The sequence below is a fragment of the Arachis duranensis genome, chromosome 1, assembly GCF_000817695.3.
Source record: "Arachis duranensis cultivar V14167 chromosome 1, aradu.V14167.gnm2.J7QH, whole genome shotgun sequence".
Lineage (NCBI taxonomy): Eukaryota > Viridiplantae > Streptophyta > Magnoliopsida > Fabales > Fabaceae > Arachis > Arachis duranensis.
The window spans coordinates 97,077,672-97,092,833 of NC_029772.3; the positions used below are offsets into that span (position 1 = coordinate 97,077,672).

Genomic DNA, 15,162 nt, shown 5'->3' on the forward strand with positions numbered 1-15,162 from the left:
GTACATAATGAATCCGATTCCTCAAGCCATAAGTCCAGACTACAAGCCCTCCAACAAGCTCTGGGTATGCATCATAAATTCACAATAACGGTGTGTTACTGTGTGATAGGTGTTAATGCTAAGTTATCTAAATGCAGTGTTTGTTTTGGCTTAATGGTTTGGCCATATACAGGGTAAGGTGGCTTTGGTGACAGGAGGTGATTCTGGGATAGGCAGAGCAGTGTGTGTGTGTTTTGCAAAAGAGGGTGCAACCGTTGCATTTACATACGTTAAGGGCCACGAGGACGGGGACAAGGATGACACACTTAAGATGCTGCTAGAATCCAAGACAAGTGATGCACAAGATCCTTTGGCAATAGCTGCGGATATTGGATTTGATGAGAACTGCAAGCAGGTTGTTGATCATGTTGTCCAAGAATATGGACGCATTGATATTCTAGTTAACAATGCAGCCGAGCAGCACTTGACTAAATCGGTCGAGGAAATCACCCAAGATCAACTAGAAAGAGTCTTCAAGACCAATATGTTTTCGCAGTTCTACTTGGTCAGGTATGGAAAATCAGGCATGGATTGTTGTTTAGAAAAGAGAATAAAATATATAATGATCCCAAAAGGGTGTGTGCAGGCATGCACTGATTCACATGAAAGAAGGGAGTTCCATTATCAACTCAACCTCAGTTAATGCCTACAGTGGAAGTCCTCAAGCACTGGACTATACCGCAACGAAGGGAGCCATTGTGGCCTTCACAAGAGGGCTTGCTCGGATGCTGGTGAGCAAGGGGATTCGGGTGAATGCGGTGGCGCCGGGTCCGGTTTGGACGCCAATACAACCAGCTTCCATGCCTGCCGAGATGATTCAGAGTTTAGGGTCAGAGGTGCCAATGAAGCGAGCAGCTCAACCATCGGAGATTGCACCCTGTTATTTGTTCTTGGCATCCCTTCAGGACTCTTCTTTTGCAGGTGGCGTGATCGTCAATGCTTAGTACTGTTATATATATACACATATATATATGGTTAGGCCCTGTGAATATGCAGCACTATCAAAGGAGATACTTATTTAGATTATGTTGTGGGTGTGGGGTTGAAACTAGAGTTTAGCGTATTTCGATATGAATAAAGTTTGTGTACCGGTTGTGCAAGATATTATGAGAAGGTCAATGGCAATGTTTTCTCTATTTCAGAAATAGTAATAATGGGTACATGTTGCTTTCAGTGGCACGTAATAACAAGCCATGAAACCAATCCACTAAAACAGAACGAGATACCTCTTTAGTCTGTATCAATTAGTTATTTGAATAACGTATGTCAGAGAAACGCTACTATTTCATTCAGATCAATGCAAGTATCGGCATGTGAAAGGCTCTTAAGAAAGCAACATAGATGGGATAAGATAATAAGAATCAATGCAGTTCACAGTATCTATTTGATAGGCACTTATTCAGAATAGAAGAAAGCACTTGACTGTAAACGGATCATAAATAATCCGTAACTCCTAGAAATTATTGAGCATATGCAGGACGCATACCAACAGGTACATTGGCTACCAGGACGTCTCTTGCACTGCAGGCCTCTTCCTGGACTGGTGACAGAGCATAGCATGGTAGATTTGTTAATCCCAGCTTAAGTCTTCACGGCATTTGTTCACTCTAAAGGACCAAAATAAACGCGTGTAAAGAACCAATCCTTTTAAGAATAAATGGTTTGAACATAGATAAAATCTGTGATACTGTAGGAGCTAGGGATTATATGTAGTACCCTGAACACTTGGAGTTGGAGGAGGAACAAGAGATGGAGAGTCTGAACTAATATGACAAACCAAAACTCCAGATTGCTGCTGCTCAATGGCATTATTCTGCTGGACAGACTTCCCTTTGAAGGGGATGATAGAGATGCCCCTACCACCATTGACTGGCCTGATGGTACTTGACCGTTTCGACGAAAGATCAAGACGTTCGATCATCTTTGCAACACCAGCAATGCCTACGTTCATCTCACGCCGAACACCTTTACTGAGCTCTTTCACTGAGGCATTATGAGCAATCAACTTCTCTTTAAGGCCTCGAGTGCTTTTTGAAATTGATTCCTTATATCTGTTACAATATTCATGTATAACATTAGCAACAATGCGATTCTTGTAGTAGCTGGCACAAACTGCAACAAATATTCACTTTACCTTGCCGAAGCAGCAGAAAATTTGGACTTGATGGACTTGGGGAAGGAGAACATTTCAGCAGTGTTCACTCTCCTATCACTCTCAAGTGGTTGCCAGCTAAAACAGCAGGAGAAATGAATTGAGTGATTAGACTCTAAGACCAACATGAGCTTCCTGATGAATAACAAATTGCATTGCTTGCTTTATACCTGGGCTTTAAAGAGACTTCACTCTCAGAAGATGATGAAACACTACCCTCAGATGGTGGCTGAATCCTAGAAGCTGGAATAGAAGAATTTGAAACAAGCACCTCTGATGGACCTGCACCATAATATCTCTGCCTTTTTCGTGTGTGAATATGACCAGTTGTGCTTGCTGCAGTAGCATCTAGGTGTTGCATAAGTTGCTCATCAAGATCAGAGTCATCTGAACAAGGATAATCCTGCAAACACCAGCAAATTAATTTACCCATGATTATTTTTTCTCTTTTTACCTCAAGTTCATGAAATGATACTTGTAATCTTGTATCAACACAACTCATACAAGTAAATATTAACAAAAGAAAACAGATATAATACTCTTCCAATCACTCACATGATCATCATTGAGTCGTTCAAGGGGACTAGGAGAGCTGGCGTATGAAGATGAATGTTCATTCCTGGATATTAAGCGTTTTTCAGCCTCCACTGCAGCTAGAAGCTCTTGGCTGGGGGGAAAAAAAAAATCGGTGATGGATTATTGGTTAAAACTACAAGTTAAAAAGCATACTAACAAAAACTGAAAAGAAAAATGCACCGAAGGTAGAACCAAATACCTGGTGGGGTCTTTTAAGCTAAGTAACTGCCAACATATTGGGCACTCTTTGCTTCTCTGTGACCTAAGGAAAAAAAAAAAAGAAAGGAAAGGAAAATACGTGAGAAACAGAGAATTGGATCATTTTTCATGTCTATAAATCATGAAAGGGGAAGCTTGATTTATATTTAAAGAGAAATTAGGCTTACCATTCAATAATACAATGCAGATGATAATCATGTTTGCAACTGGTAATCTGGGATCGGAAAGAAAACATGTCAATAAACATTCATTGTTAAATGTTAACAATTGCACTAGCAACAGTAAGAATGCAAACATCCAAGTGCAATTATGTATATGAAATTCTGAGCAATACCAAATCTCTTAAAACTAGAGTATACTATTAGTAATCCATGTGGCTACAATCGTGTTGAATAAAGATTGTAAATTGTCCACAAAACTAAAAAAATAAATAAATAAAAGAAGAGAATGATACAGTGGCGGGGTCGTTGGCGGTGTAGGGTTCAAGACAAATGCTGCAGGCGTCATCGGAGCAGTCGTCGGAAGTGGGCATTGGATAGGACTATAGGTAGCGTGTCGGAGAAGGAGACTTTCGATTTTCGTTGAACAAGAAAAAGAAGGGCACTGAGCAGCCTTATATTAGTGAATAGTGAGTGACAGGGACTCGGAGATTGTAAAAAAGTCAAAGAAAGCGATTGCAGAAAGCAGAAAAAGAGGAAAAGCAGCCACCAACACGCATCCACCTTCCGAGTCAGACGCCTATGCCTTTGTTTGATTTTGATCCGATCATCATCCAATCATCCATATCTTTTTTATTAGGTCCAATACATTTTTTGTTAGAATAAAAAAGGCCAGGCCAGGCCCAGACCCTGGCCCAGAAAATAGAACCCAAACCGCCACGGCTAGTGTCTACAGAGAGAGTGAGCGAGATAGAAGATCCTCATTCCATCCATGTCCATGGAGACTCACAGTTTCTCCCTTGGGGTCAGGGTCGCGCCATTTGTAAAGCGAACTGTAACGGTTTATCATGTGCCTCGCTTACGTAACCTTAATCGAACCCACCCTGCAGCTCAGTGCATTCTTCCACAACCACCACTTACTAACCATTCTCCCACTTTGCGAGATATATGCCAGCCTCATGTCCCCACCCATATTTTGCAAAGGTAATTTCAAGTTTCTTCTTTATTGTGCTCTGCTTAATCATACTCAGTCATTGTTGTTGCTGTTTCAGGATGGAAGAGATTGGATATGTGATGCCTACAGATGTTCAGAGGGAGGCTTTGCCTCATCTTTTCTCTGGCCGTGACTGTATACTTCATGCTCAGGTTAGGTTATTCTGCTCTTTTCAATTTGTATGCTTATTGATAGCAAACTTTTCTCTCCTTTTTCCTTGGTTTCGTTTCAACGTGTTAGAAAACTTTTTGACTGATTCTCATATGGCTAAACATTTTTCCTTGTTTACTTATCTTTCCGTGTGTTAGCCTAACATTCAATGTTAAAGAAGTAATACTAATGTGGATCTGTAACCTTATTTTACTTATAATCTAGACAGGTTCTGGGAAGACACTTACATACCTGCTTTTGATTTATTCCATCATCAACACTTTGAAATCTTCTGTGCAAGCGCTTGTTGTCGTCCCCACTCGTGAACTTGGCATGCAAGTAAGAATGCCGACGAGTTTTGAACTTTTTATGCTATAGCAACATGATAAATATTTTTGGCGCCACATAACAGGGCGATTTCCCTTGGAAAGGGCTAATTACTGAGTGAAAACATTTTAATGGCAAGGTCACTAAAGTTGCAAGGATGTTGGCAGCAAAGCCAACTGGAGTCGACGGGGAGCAGAAGTCGTGTACCATCATGGCTCTCTTGGATGGAGGAACATTGAGAAGACACAAGAGTTGGTTAAAGGTAAAACCCTTTCATCCTCTTTTAGAGTAAATTCTGTTTAATTTCTTGTTTTCTACATTTTCGCTGCTATAGATACTAATGGTACACAGTGAAACTAATGCTTTAGTATGTTATATTCTGCAAAATACATTTACTAAAAATTATATAAGCCATTTCATTAGCATTCTCATATACAACTGCTTATAGTTCATTGGTTTGCTTAGCAAATGTGTGTTTAGATAATAACTACTGCACAGTTGTTGTCTAACCTTGTAGAATTGGCCATTTTCTTTGATCAGTGGAAGCATTGAGTCTTATAGAGAAAACCATTTTAATGCTCATTTAAGATTAATCTTTCTTAAATTCTAGGCAGAGCCTCCAACAGTAGTGGTTGCAACAGTTGGGAGTTTATGCCAAATGCTTGAAAGACAAATTTTCTTGCTTGAATCTGTGCGGGTGCTAATTGTTGATGAGGTAAAAGCTGTTCTTCTCCACTTAATTAGTCAGTATTTATGCAGATTTCCATATTTGTTTTTCCCAGTGTGTGTGCAAGTTTCGTAAAACATGATTGCACCACCATGCTTAGATATTCTTTGAAAATGTCATGATCATCTCATTATCATCTATTGATGCAATTTCAGAAATTATAACCTGAGAACTTTAAGCATTAAGACCTGAGATTAAATAAAGCCCTGTCTTTTTTCTTTTAAATATAATTTTCACCCTTCCCCTGATCATTTTTAAGTCTTTGTCATATCATATATTTTTTTCTGCTTAGGTTGACTTCATTTTCAGTTCTTCAAAGCAAGTTAGTTCTCTTAGAAAGCTTTTGACTTCATATTCATCGTGCAATAACCGTCAGACAGTTTTTGCAAGTGCATCTATACCACAGCACAGACGATTTCTTCACGATTGTGTGCAGCAAAAATGGACAAAGGTCTGTTGATATGACTATTTGATTGTCTTTGAGGTTTCTTAAAAGTTCACTCTGACTTTATGCTTTTCATTATTTGTTTTCCAGAGTGATGTGATCCATATCCATGTCAGTCCAGTGGAGCCCATGCCATCTCGCCTGTGTCATAGATTTATAGTAAGAAGTCTGTGTTATCCATTTTTCATTAGTTGCCCCGGTTTCCTTTGGGCTTGGAAAGATGTATACTGTTTTATATTATAATAACTTAACTTTGCAAGTCATTCATTCATTAGAAACCTATTTTAGGTATTATGGAATTTCTAATGCTGTTTCAATCACCAGATATGCAATAACAAAAGGAAACTACAAACCCTATTATCCTTGATTCAATCTGATGCACCTGAGTCTGGCATTATATTTGTTGGTGAACAGGTATGTCAAGAATAGCTTTCTGAATATCTACTCCTCCTCCTCACTCTTTCTCAGTTGGATTATGTAATCTGTAAGTTATGCACTATGCAGTCTGAGAAGTCCAAAAAGGCTGGAAACGCTCCATCAACAGACCTTGTCATTGACTTTTTGAAGACATCATATGAAGGGCCTTTAGATATTGTCCTTCTCGAGGATGACATGAATTTCAACTCACGCGCAGTTTCATTGTTGGTAAGTTCCATTCAGTAGCATAAGAATATGTATTGATTTCAACAAAGGATGGTGACAAGTGTGTGCTGTGTGCTATGTCTTCGATTCAGGAGGTTCGAAAAGGAGGTGGATATCTGCTTGTAGCAACAGATATAGCTGCTAGAGGAGTTGACCTTCCTGAAATGTCTCATATCTACAACTTTGACTTGCCAAGGACTGCCATTGATTATCTTCATCGAGCAGGCAGGACTTGTAGGAAACCTTTTTCTGACATGAAATGTACTGTTACCACCATTACAGTTCCCGAGGAGAGGTTTGTTCTGCAGAAATATGAAAATGAGTTGATGTTTAACTCTGAGGAGCTTATTCCATAAACCTTGCCTAAACTTCCGGTCTATAAATATGATAGTGATAGATCTTATTGTGCCTGAAACTGAAAGTGGCTTTAACTTCATACATTCATCGTTAAAAAAATCGTCTATGTTGATAGTCTTCGTTTAGGAACATAATATATTAGGTCAATGAATAAAAAATAAAAATATTTATTATTCTTGACTTTTATGAAATTAATTCTTATGTACTAATATAAAATGTTTTAGATTGTCGTTTAGTCAGATTTATTTATTATGACCATTTAAAGAATAGGTTCTTAACATAATTACTTTTGTTGAGTGACAATTTATGATAATTGGGATAATATAAAGTCACATGTTTTCTAAACCCAAATCAAAGTCTAAAAATATTGATATATATTTGAAGATAATTACAACCAACAGTAAATACTTAGAATTTCCTAATTTCTGTTTCGTTTTTCAGGTCAACCAATTGATGAGTTTTTAAAATTGTAGCGATGAGGGGGTATTGCTATGTATGTGAAATCTTAAAGTTACTTTTTTTTTTCTTTTCCCAAAATTAGGAGTAAGACTCGAACCCGAGACCGAAAATTATGCCATTTAAATTATAGTTCATTGGGAAAATCTTAAAATTACTTAAAATAACTAGAACATATAATTACATGAGCTGTAACTAAACCATGCAGAACTGGAATATAAGAAGTATGATATAAAAACCAAAATATTGGTAATTGATACTTTTTTATTAGTTTTTTCCCCTATCATTATAAAACCAAAACATTCCCGTCGTTACATGTTATGATAATCCATGAGAAAATGGATCATGTGAATGATGGGTGAATTTACTGCAATGATTTATTTATCTATTTATTTATTATATGACCAGTCCATCTTCAATTACTGAGTTTTTCAATACAATGGTAACACCAGAACGGATGTAAAACCCTTCTGAAGATCTATCAGCCTCTTGTACGCCCTGCAGTTCATTCAAAACCAAATTTCATCATACAACAATCATTCTCTGATTTGTGCTATATATATAAAGAAGAAAAAATCTGTCACAGCTTAGTTTCACAAAGCTTACATCCTTATTTGCGATTACAACATTCTTTCCAATTCTAGCATTTTTGTCAATAATACAGTCTCTGCATATGTGACAAGAAAGAAGTGAGAACACATGAAAAGAGGAACCAATGGACAAATATTAAGAAAGTGAGAGTTGCAGTGTGTACTTGATTTTTGTATTTTCTCCTATCCCTATAGGAACTCTTCCCTCGGCTAATACTGCTGTCACTTCTGATTTTGTTTCGTAGAAATCAGCACCAAGCATCACAGTATCCTGCATCGACGAAGAGTATGTATTATATATATTTCTAGTTAACAAAAATTTCTGAAATGTTTAACCTATGAATTTGAGAATTGCTGCTGATAAATCAGGTGTTTATAGTAGTGCTAGTGAAAAAATGCATTGCATTGCTATCTTCTGTAACTAGAATTGTTACACGGAACCTTTAAGTGAACATTTGAGTTTATTCTGGATCTGATTCCAACCACACTATGCTCTATGAACGAACTATCCACAAAGCTCCCATGTGATATAATTGAATCAACAATCTGCATAAGGACAACTAAAATGTGAAATTTGAGATTTGATAGCAGAAAATAATAGTGATTCCATCCTTAGATGATAACAGAGGCATGCAATAATACATGATTTATGAATTTTCTTGTTTTTTCTATAAATTAATTAAATCCATACCCATCAGCACGTGCTATGGTTTTTGTGCTTCTTATTGTTGATTTCTTACAATATATGTTCATGTGCAAGTTTGAAGACTAGATACTGACTGACCTTGCTGTTGTCAATCTTTGATGGAGGCAGGTTTCTTCTTGATGTATACATCGGCTTTGCGGCATCGTAAAAGCTAAACCTGGGTGGCTGAAAATTACACAGTATTTTCTAAGTCAGTAAGGTTAAACACCTCAATCATGGAACAAGCAAAATTGTTCTTTGAAAATAAAATTATAAAGGTTAATTGATACATGTTTGTAGAAGTTTTTAAAGCTCGAAGTTTAATTGATGTCTTAGGTTTACCTGTACTGTAGGACAGCCTTCCACTAGTTAGAAATCTGGATATATTCATGATATTGAAGCTCAATAAGAGTGGCAATACAGTAAAATTTGAGACTCACATGCTCAGTGAGGGCTAGATTTGCCTCAAAGAATGATCGGATCGTTCCTATGTCCTCCCAGTAATCATTGAAGAGATAAGCCTGCAGGCAAGTATTTGTTATGAATGTTCATGGGGTGAACATAGGCTTTCTGCTAGATCCAAAGGCAGGATTCCATTTTTCTCATAAATATATCATGGTTGTATATATGTGGATTGCATGGGTGGATTGAAATCTAGTGCACTAAAAATGAAAGATAAATATCACACCACATGTAATATCATATGTGAATTATTCCTTTACCTTCATGTAAAATTCTCTAGCTGAGGCAGGGATGACCTCTGATCCAAAGTCATTTGCAGTTGGAAACCGCCATCTATATTAAATAAATTTGTAGCACTTAGCGAAACAAGATTTGCAATAGGATGAGTCAGTTCATTTTCAGTTAATATTATTTTATTTGAATGCTCTCTGAAAAGCCTCACATGTTGCTATAGTTCAGTACCTTAATAGATTCAGAAGTATCTCCTTCTTGAATACATACACACCCATAGAAGCAATGTATGGTTTCTTTACAGCCTCTTCCTTTGAAAGCCCAAGAACAGTTGTATCTACTTGCTATATTATGAAGCCGTATTAGCTGTAAACCTTATTCTTGAAACTCCTAATATGTAAGCAGCAGCACAAACATGAGTTATATTACCATTGCTTTTAGGTCTTCTCCTTTGGGCTTTTCACTGAATGAGAGAATCCTTCCTTTATCATCTATCTTCATTAGACCAAAATCAGAGGCACGGCTGTCACATATGAAGGAGAGTTTTAAACAATAATATGTGACAAACATTGTTGAATCATTTATTCATTTGAACTGATAAAAGAGCTAGTTTCTCATTCAGAGAAAGATGACAGTGATTTCAAGATATACATCATGTGATTATGTATACTAGAAACAGATTCGAAAACCATTAACCCAACCTACCTGTCATCCATGGGGAGACAAGAAAGAGTAATATCTGCACCACTCTCGCGATGATTCTGGATATGAAGATGAGTCAGAACATGTCAAATTTGAATGCATCAACAGTATTGAAGGAGGAAAGGAAGAACTATTGATTGGACGAAACGGTGCCTTACTTGAACAAAGTCCATATAGTCCATTCGGTAGAGATGATCCCCAGAAAGAATCAGGACATCCTCAATATCCTTGCTTCTAGGATCCTACAGCATCATAGTTAAACAACATAACTTGGATTAAAGAGTTCAAGTGTAGATTATGTAACTACTCTAATTTCTACAGAATTATTATACCTCAAAGAGCCAGTGGAACTGCCTCACGGCATCAGCAGTACCCTGAAACCATCTTTTACCTGCCTCCCCTGGAGTTTGAGTGGCAGCAAGAACCTGAAATAATAAATACAAGCATTCTTAGTCTTGAGTAATCACAAGTATAGTTCTTCAACACAGAATCCATGCCAAGTATACCTCAATATAGCCATCTCCAAAGGTGACACCAGTGCCAGAGTTGTAAGCACGTGCAATATGCCTGTTGAGTGAAGCTGAGTTGAACTGAGTGAGAATGTAGACCTTGTTGATGCCACTGTTGATGCAGTTGCTCATTGGCACATCAATGAGCCTATAAGCACCTCCAATAGGAACCTACACAACATGATGGCCAATTCCATAAACATTCAACAATTGAAAAATAGAATACAATGAGAACAGAAAAGAAACTGACAGCAGGTTTGGCTCGGCGCTTTGTAAGAGGAAAGAGACGGGTTCCGGCTCCTCCACCAAGTATAACCGCCACAACCGTCCTAGCATCCCTTCTCTCAGCATCCAAGTCTCTCAACTGCAGCGCCCCATCATCATGTGCTTTACATAAATTAATTCATTCTTTACAAATTATGCATTTACAAGAAATTTTTCTTCCAACAAAAGTATCCCATGGACAATGGTTAAGAATCAAAGTAAAGGACTAGGGAGTGAGGTAATAAACCTTGGATTGACTACCCACGTCAGCAGTGAGAGACATGCATATATGGTTCCTCCTAACATTGTTAGTGCAGCCGTTGCCACCATGCTGTTGTCTTAGCCTGAGCTTACGTCCCATTACTTCTCCATTACTAAACTTCACAAGATGACTCCACTTCTTACCACTGAGGCTGAGACTTGTTGGTCCACGTAACTGCATCACGGATGAGACTGACATCTGTCCGCTCGCAGGCACTGCCATTTTCCGGCCACCGGAGCGAGGGATGAAGTGGCTATTTAAGTTCAGATTATAGATGAATATCTTGTCCTCTGTGTGTGTCTGCTGTGTAGAGAGTGAAGATTTTTGGTTGCATGCACATCAGAAGGCTTCCATATTGAAGGGATTGGGCCACGTTATCTAAATTCAATTGCATCCACCAATTTCTTTTGTATTTTACTGGTTATTTAACATAGTGCTCAAGGAAACACACATGATAAATGACAAGTTAGTCCCTGGAATTCGTTTTGGTCTCATCAGTTAAGGAATATTCTGATATGTTTTAGCCGGAAACTAACTCTGACCTTTCGGGTGATAAATATTGCTTAGGAATCATTCCTTATTCTATAGTGTCGTATACAACTATTTAGTTTCCAACTTCAAACTTAAATTTTCAGTGGGAAAAGTTGCTTAACCAAAGGCAAAAAGCAAATTTGGTGCATGTAGAACAAAGCCTTGCTTCTCCTACATAAACTGTTCAATTTTGGTAATCATTTTCTTAGCAGACATTATTCTCATTTTACCTCAATAAGTTTGGACAGCACAAACATTACAACAAACAAATAAAAACACTAAACTATTAAAGAAAAAACAGAACACAACAACAAATACACAGTTCAAGCAATGTGTTTTTAGTTCAAGAGTAATCTTTTAATCTTCTTGAGCGCAACCACAACACTTTTTATATTTGTCCTTAGCCCAGGTGACTCAGCTGAGCAATCCAGAGCTAGAGTCATTATAGACAACAAGCAATCCTGTGTGGTATTTGGCTCTCCTTCTTCCACTAATAATTTTGCATCAATGATATCAAGTAGTGAATCAGGGCATGACATTTTCACCCACTCTTTGATGCTAAACTCTCCCACAAACATTTCAGCAGTGGGTTTTTTCTGTGTGAAGGTCTCCATTAGTAAAATTCCATAGCTATACACATCACCTTGTCTAGACACTGTTCCCTCAAGTCCATATTCTACAAAATAAGAAGCAAAACAACAAAGTGGAAGCAAAACAAATTTGATTCCTAGTTGATTGCTATCAAGGTTTATTATAAAAAGCATAAGATTGAATAAGAAACTCACCAGGGGCCATATAGCCTATTGTGGCTAGATTCATGGTTTGAGTGATGGAGTCATCCCCACTCAGCAATTTTGCAATGCCAAAATCAGCCACATGGGCAACCATGTCTTCATCTAGTAATATGTTGCTCGGTTTCAAATCACAATGTATAATTGGTGCAGAACCACCATTGTGCAGATAATCCATTGCTTCTGCAACATCTATCATTATGTTTAGCCTCTGGATCATACTCAAGCTATGGTGTTCCGAGTGTAGCCACCTCTCTAAACTCCCATTAGGCATGTAGCTTAGGATCAATGCCTTGAAGTCCATGTTGCTGCAGCTGCTAATGATTTTGGTTAAGTTTCGATGGCGGACACTGCGCAATATCTCACATTCAGCGTCAAAACTCCTAAATGCTCCTTCTAGCCCCAGATTATACACTTTTACTGCAACATTCGTCCCATCTGAGAGTACTCCTTTATACACTCTTCCAAAACTCCCTACACCAAGCAAGTTGCCATCATTGAACCTATCTGTTGCTTGCTGAATTTCATAGTATGATATTCTTCTCCATCTTTCTCCTGATTGATTCACCTCTGAATTGTTGACCACCTTGTGCTTCCGGAATTTTAGGATGCAAAGGAATGCCACAAGAAGGGTGACAACTATTGCTGCAGGTAAAACATATGTCAACACAATATGTGCATTCCATTTTCGGGATTTTTCAATTTTACATTCCGAAAAATGGAAACGTGGAGCACCACATAATTCTTTATTCCCCATGAACGACTGAGCTGAGAAGTTTGCAAAAGGTCCCCCATCCGGGATTTTTCCTTTTAATTTATTGTGAGAAACATTGAAATATTTCAGATACACAAGTGCCTCCAATGTTTTAGGAATGACACCAGACAAGATATTTTCTGATAAGTCAAGTTGTTCCAAACTTACCATACGACCAAATGATTCTGGGATGGGCCCTTCAAATTTGTTTCTTGCTAAGGTAAGAAGAACCAAATTCATAAGATTGCTGAGGCTTCTTGGGATGCTACCTGAAAATTGATTTCCTGATAAATAAATCCAACCTATGGCTTTTAGATTTCCACTATCTATTGGGAGATATCCACTTAAATTATTGGAAGATAAGTCTAAAAGCAATAAATCGGACAGCCCCCACAAGGTGGAAGGTATTGAGTTGAATTTATTTGAAGAAAGCCAAAGCCATCTCAATGAGGTAAGATTCCCTAAGCAAGAAGGTATAGGGCCAGAGAACTTGTTGCTTATAATGGAAAATTTATACAAGCTCGTTAGTTGACACAATTGATTCGGAACAAATCCTTCCAATTGGTTGCCATCTAAAAAGAGGCCTTGTAGCTTTATTAATTTCCCTATGCTAGTAGGAAAGGTTCCAACAAAATTATTATCACCAAAGTCAAGGTTTATCAAGCTGCTCAAGTTGCCAATACTTGCTGGAATGGTGCCTCTCATTGAACAACTCTTAAGATTCAAGTCATCCAGAGAAGTAGAAAGGTTTCCTACCGATATTGGAAGAATAGAATCCAATGGATTTCCAGAAAATATCAACTTTTTGAGAAATCTACAATTTGTCAAAGAATTTATAATGCTTAGCTCTGAATCGGATGCATCACTTGTCAAATTATTTGCACCAAGATTGAGCAGCTGGAGACTTCTTAAGCTGCCAAAAATGTCTGGAATATATCCAGAAAATGAATTGTAAGCCAAATCTATGGTATTAAGCATAGTGGCATTGCACAAGGAGCTTGGGATTCTTCCACTGAGATAATTAATCCCCATGTACAGCCTAACAAGTTTTGGAAGCATGGAGCCTAGGTTTGCTGGGAGGCTGCCTGATAAATGATCTCCAGTAACTGTAATTTCCTGTAGGGTAGAAATATTAAAGATTGATGGCGGAATGTAGCCACTCACATTGGCGAAAGGAAGACTCATAATCTCTAAACTACGTAGATTACCAATCTCATTTGGTATTGCACCTGCCACAACATATGTTAAATTGCATAAATAATGATAAAGATAATCAAACTCAATTCGGAGAGTCATATTGGCATGACATACGATACCTCTAAAATTGTTATGGCCAAGATAGATCTCTTTGAGGCTTGTTAAATTCCCGATGGCAGATGGTATGTTTCCACCGAAGGTGTTGTAGGATAAGGATAAATATTGCAGTTGCTTGCAATCGAACAAACTGCGTGGAAGTTCACCGGATAAGGCATTACTATACACGTAAAGCCCTTTCAAGTTTGGAAGATGGTGGAAGATGCGCTCTGGCAGTTTTCCGGATAGGTTGTTGTAGTCGAGGTCAATAACCTGCAGTAACGAACTGTTGATGATAGCTGAAGGGATAGCTCCTGAAATTTGGTTGTGAGTAAGATACAGATATTGCAAAGAAGGAGACAAGAAAATGTTGGAAGGTAAGGGACCCCAAAACTGGTTATCAGAAAGTACAAGATATTGCAGGGAAGTCATGTTGAACAGAAAGTGTGGGACTGTGCCAGAGAAACTGTTCCCTGTCAGTAGCAGGTATTCTAGTTTGGGTAGAGTTTCAAACCAGGACGGGATGCTTCCTGTGAATTTGTTGAATCTGAGGTTGATGATCCTCAGTCTACGTAATCCAGCTAGATCAGCAGGTAGAGTACCATGGAAGCTATTGTTGGGAAGATGCAGGCGAGAAAGGAATGACAGGTTTCCAAGATGCGGAGGGATGGTGGCATCAAGAGCCATGTATGAGAGATTCAAGGCGGTTACTCTGCGGTGGGAAGAGCCGCATGTGACGCCAATCCAGTTGCAAACAGAGGTAGTGCTAGACCAGTTGCTTGCGAGCACATTGTTGGGATCCAAGGAGTTAAAATGCTCCCTCATGGCAACCAAGGCCGATTCATC

The 15,162-nt window shown here is 38.3% G+C and overlaps 5 protein-coding genes across 8 annotated transcripts in view; 2 read left to right on the plus strand and 3 right to left on the minus strand.

Annotated features, from left to right (window-relative positions):
* LOC107466889 (glucose and ribitol dehydrogenase) overlaps positions 1 to 983 on the plus strand; it is a gene marked incomplete in the record, with an annotated part of 1,132 nt that extends 149 nt beyond the window's left edge. The window contains 3 exon segments of the mRNA XM_016085901.3: positions 1 to 64; positions 173 to 549; positions 626 to 983. Coding sequence (XP_015941387.1) covers positions 1 to 64; positions 173 to 549; positions 626 to 983 — 799 coding nt within the window.
* Positions 984 to 1,149: 166 nt separating this feature from the next.
* Positions 1,150 to 3,640, minus strand: LOC107466879 (E3 ubiquitin-protein ligase RHF1A). The gene is made up of 8 exons (XM_016085891.3): positions 3,441 to 3,640; positions 3,154 to 3,200; positions 2,967 to 3,029; positions 2,747 to 2,858; positions 2,362 to 2,594; positions 2,174 to 2,269; positions 1,756 to 2,090; positions 1,150 to 1,646 (listed from the first exon to the last, which is right to left on the minus strand). The coding sequence occupies exons 1-8, from the start codon at positions 3,516 to 3,518 to the stop codon at positions 1,642 to 1,644; spliced, it is 969 nt and encodes a 322-aa protein (XP_015941377.1). The 5' UTR covers positions 3,519 to 3,640; the 3' UTR covers positions 1,150 to 1,641.
* A 273-nt stretch (positions 3,641 to 3,913) lies between these two features.
* LOC107466867 (DEAD-box ATP-dependent RNA helicase 58, chloroplastic) lies at positions 3,914 to 6,844 on the plus strand. Of its 4 annotated transcripts, none has more exons than XM_016085877.3 (10): positions 3,914 to 4,128; positions 4,197 to 4,290; positions 4,514 to 4,627; positions 4,755 to 4,877; positions 5,226 to 5,330; positions 5,635 to 5,793; positions 5,878 to 5,946; positions 6,112 to 6,201; positions 6,292 to 6,432; positions 6,522 to 6,844. In XM_016085877.3, exons 1-10 carry the CDS (start codon positions 3,917 to 3,919, stop codon positions 6,783 to 6,785), a joined length of 1,371 nt encoding a protein of 456 aa, XP_015941363.1. In that variant the 5' UTR covers positions 3,914 to 3,916; the 3' UTR covers positions 6,786 to 6,844. The 4 variants fall into 4 exon arrangements, with proteins under 4 accessions (XP_015941363.1, XP_015941365.3, XP_052108319.1 ...); XM_016085879.3 differs by having other exon boundaries at positions 5,719 to 5,793; XM_052252361.1 differs by having other exon boundaries at positions 4,080 to 4,128; positions 4,518 to 4,627.
* A 635-nt stretch (positions 6,845 to 7,479) lies between these two features.
* Positions 7,480 to 11,315, minus strand: LOC107466839 (glucose-1-phosphate adenylyltransferase large subunit 3, chloroplastic/amyloplastic). The gene is made up of 15 exons (XM_016085849.3): positions 10,933 to 11,315; positions 10,672 to 10,785; positions 10,419 to 10,592; positions 10,245 to 10,337; positions 10,071 to 10,154; positions 9,916 to 9,971; positions 9,640 to 9,733; positions 9,442 to 9,554; positions 9,240 to 9,312; positions 8,958 to 9,038; positions 8,617 to 8,703; positions 8,274 to 8,378; positions 7,997 to 8,103; positions 7,849 to 7,909; positions 7,480 to 7,740 (listed from the first exon to the last, which is right to left on the minus strand). The coding sequence occupies exons 1-15, from the start codon at positions 11,167 to 11,169 to the stop codon at positions 7,639 to 7,641; spliced, it is 1,581 nt and encodes a 526-aa protein (XP_015941335.1). The 5' UTR covers positions 11,170 to 11,315; the 3' UTR covers positions 7,480 to 7,638.
* Positions 11,316 to 11,729: 414 nt separating this feature from the next.
* Positions 11,730 to 15,162, minus strand: part of LOC107467292 (probable LRR receptor-like serine/threonine-protein kinase At3g47570) — a 40,909-nt gene continuing 37,476 nt past the window's right edge. The window contains exons 3-4 of the mRNA XM_052259566.1: positions 12,264 to 13,325; positions 11,730 to 12,154 (exon numbers count right to left, since the gene is read on the minus strand). Of these exons, the coding sequence (XP_052115526.1) occupies positions 11,817 to 12,154; positions 12,264 to 13,325 (1,400 nt within the window). The 3' untranslated portion in view covers positions 11,730 to 11,816. The remainder of the gene's footprint in view (positions 12,155 to 12,263; positions 13,326 to 15,162) is intronic.

Coding starts and splice junctions, on each gene's coding strand:
- LOC107466839 (XM_016085849.3), bottom strand. CDS start 11,169: ATGGCAGTGCCTGCGAGCGGACAGATGTCAGTCTCATCCGTGATGCAG. Junction 10,155..10,244: donor AGTTCCACTGGCTCTTTGAG/GTATAATAATTC, acceptor ATGATGCTGTAG/GATCCTAGAAGCAAGGATAT. Junction 8,379..8,616: donor CAAAGATTGACAACAGCAAG/GTCAGTCAGTAT, acceptor GTCCTTATGCAG/ATTGTTGATTCAATTATATC.
- LOC107466867 (XM_016085877.3), top strand. CDS start 3,917: ATGTCCATGGAGACTCACAGTTTCTCCCTTGGGGTCAGGGTCGCGCCA. Junction 4,628..4,754: donor CTCGTGAACTTGGCATGCAA/GTAAGAATGCCG, acceptor TTTAATGGCAAG/GTCACTAAAGTTGCAAGGAT. Junction 6,433..6,521: donor CACGCGCAGTTTCATTGTTG/GTAAGTTCCATT, acceptor TCTTCGATTCAG/GAGGTTCGAAAAGGAGGTGG.
- LOC107466879 (XM_016085891.3), bottom strand. CDS start 3,518: ATGCCCACTTCCGACGACTGCTCCGATGACGCCTGCAGCATTTGTCTT. Junction 2,595..2,746: donor AACGACTCAATGATGATCAT/GTGAGTGATTGG, acceptor TGGTGTTTGCAG/GATTATCCTTGTTCAGATGA. Junction 2,270..2,361: donor GAAGTCTCTTTAAAGCCCAG/GTATAAAGCAAG, acceptor CTGCTGTTTTAG/CTGGCAACCACTTGAGAGTG.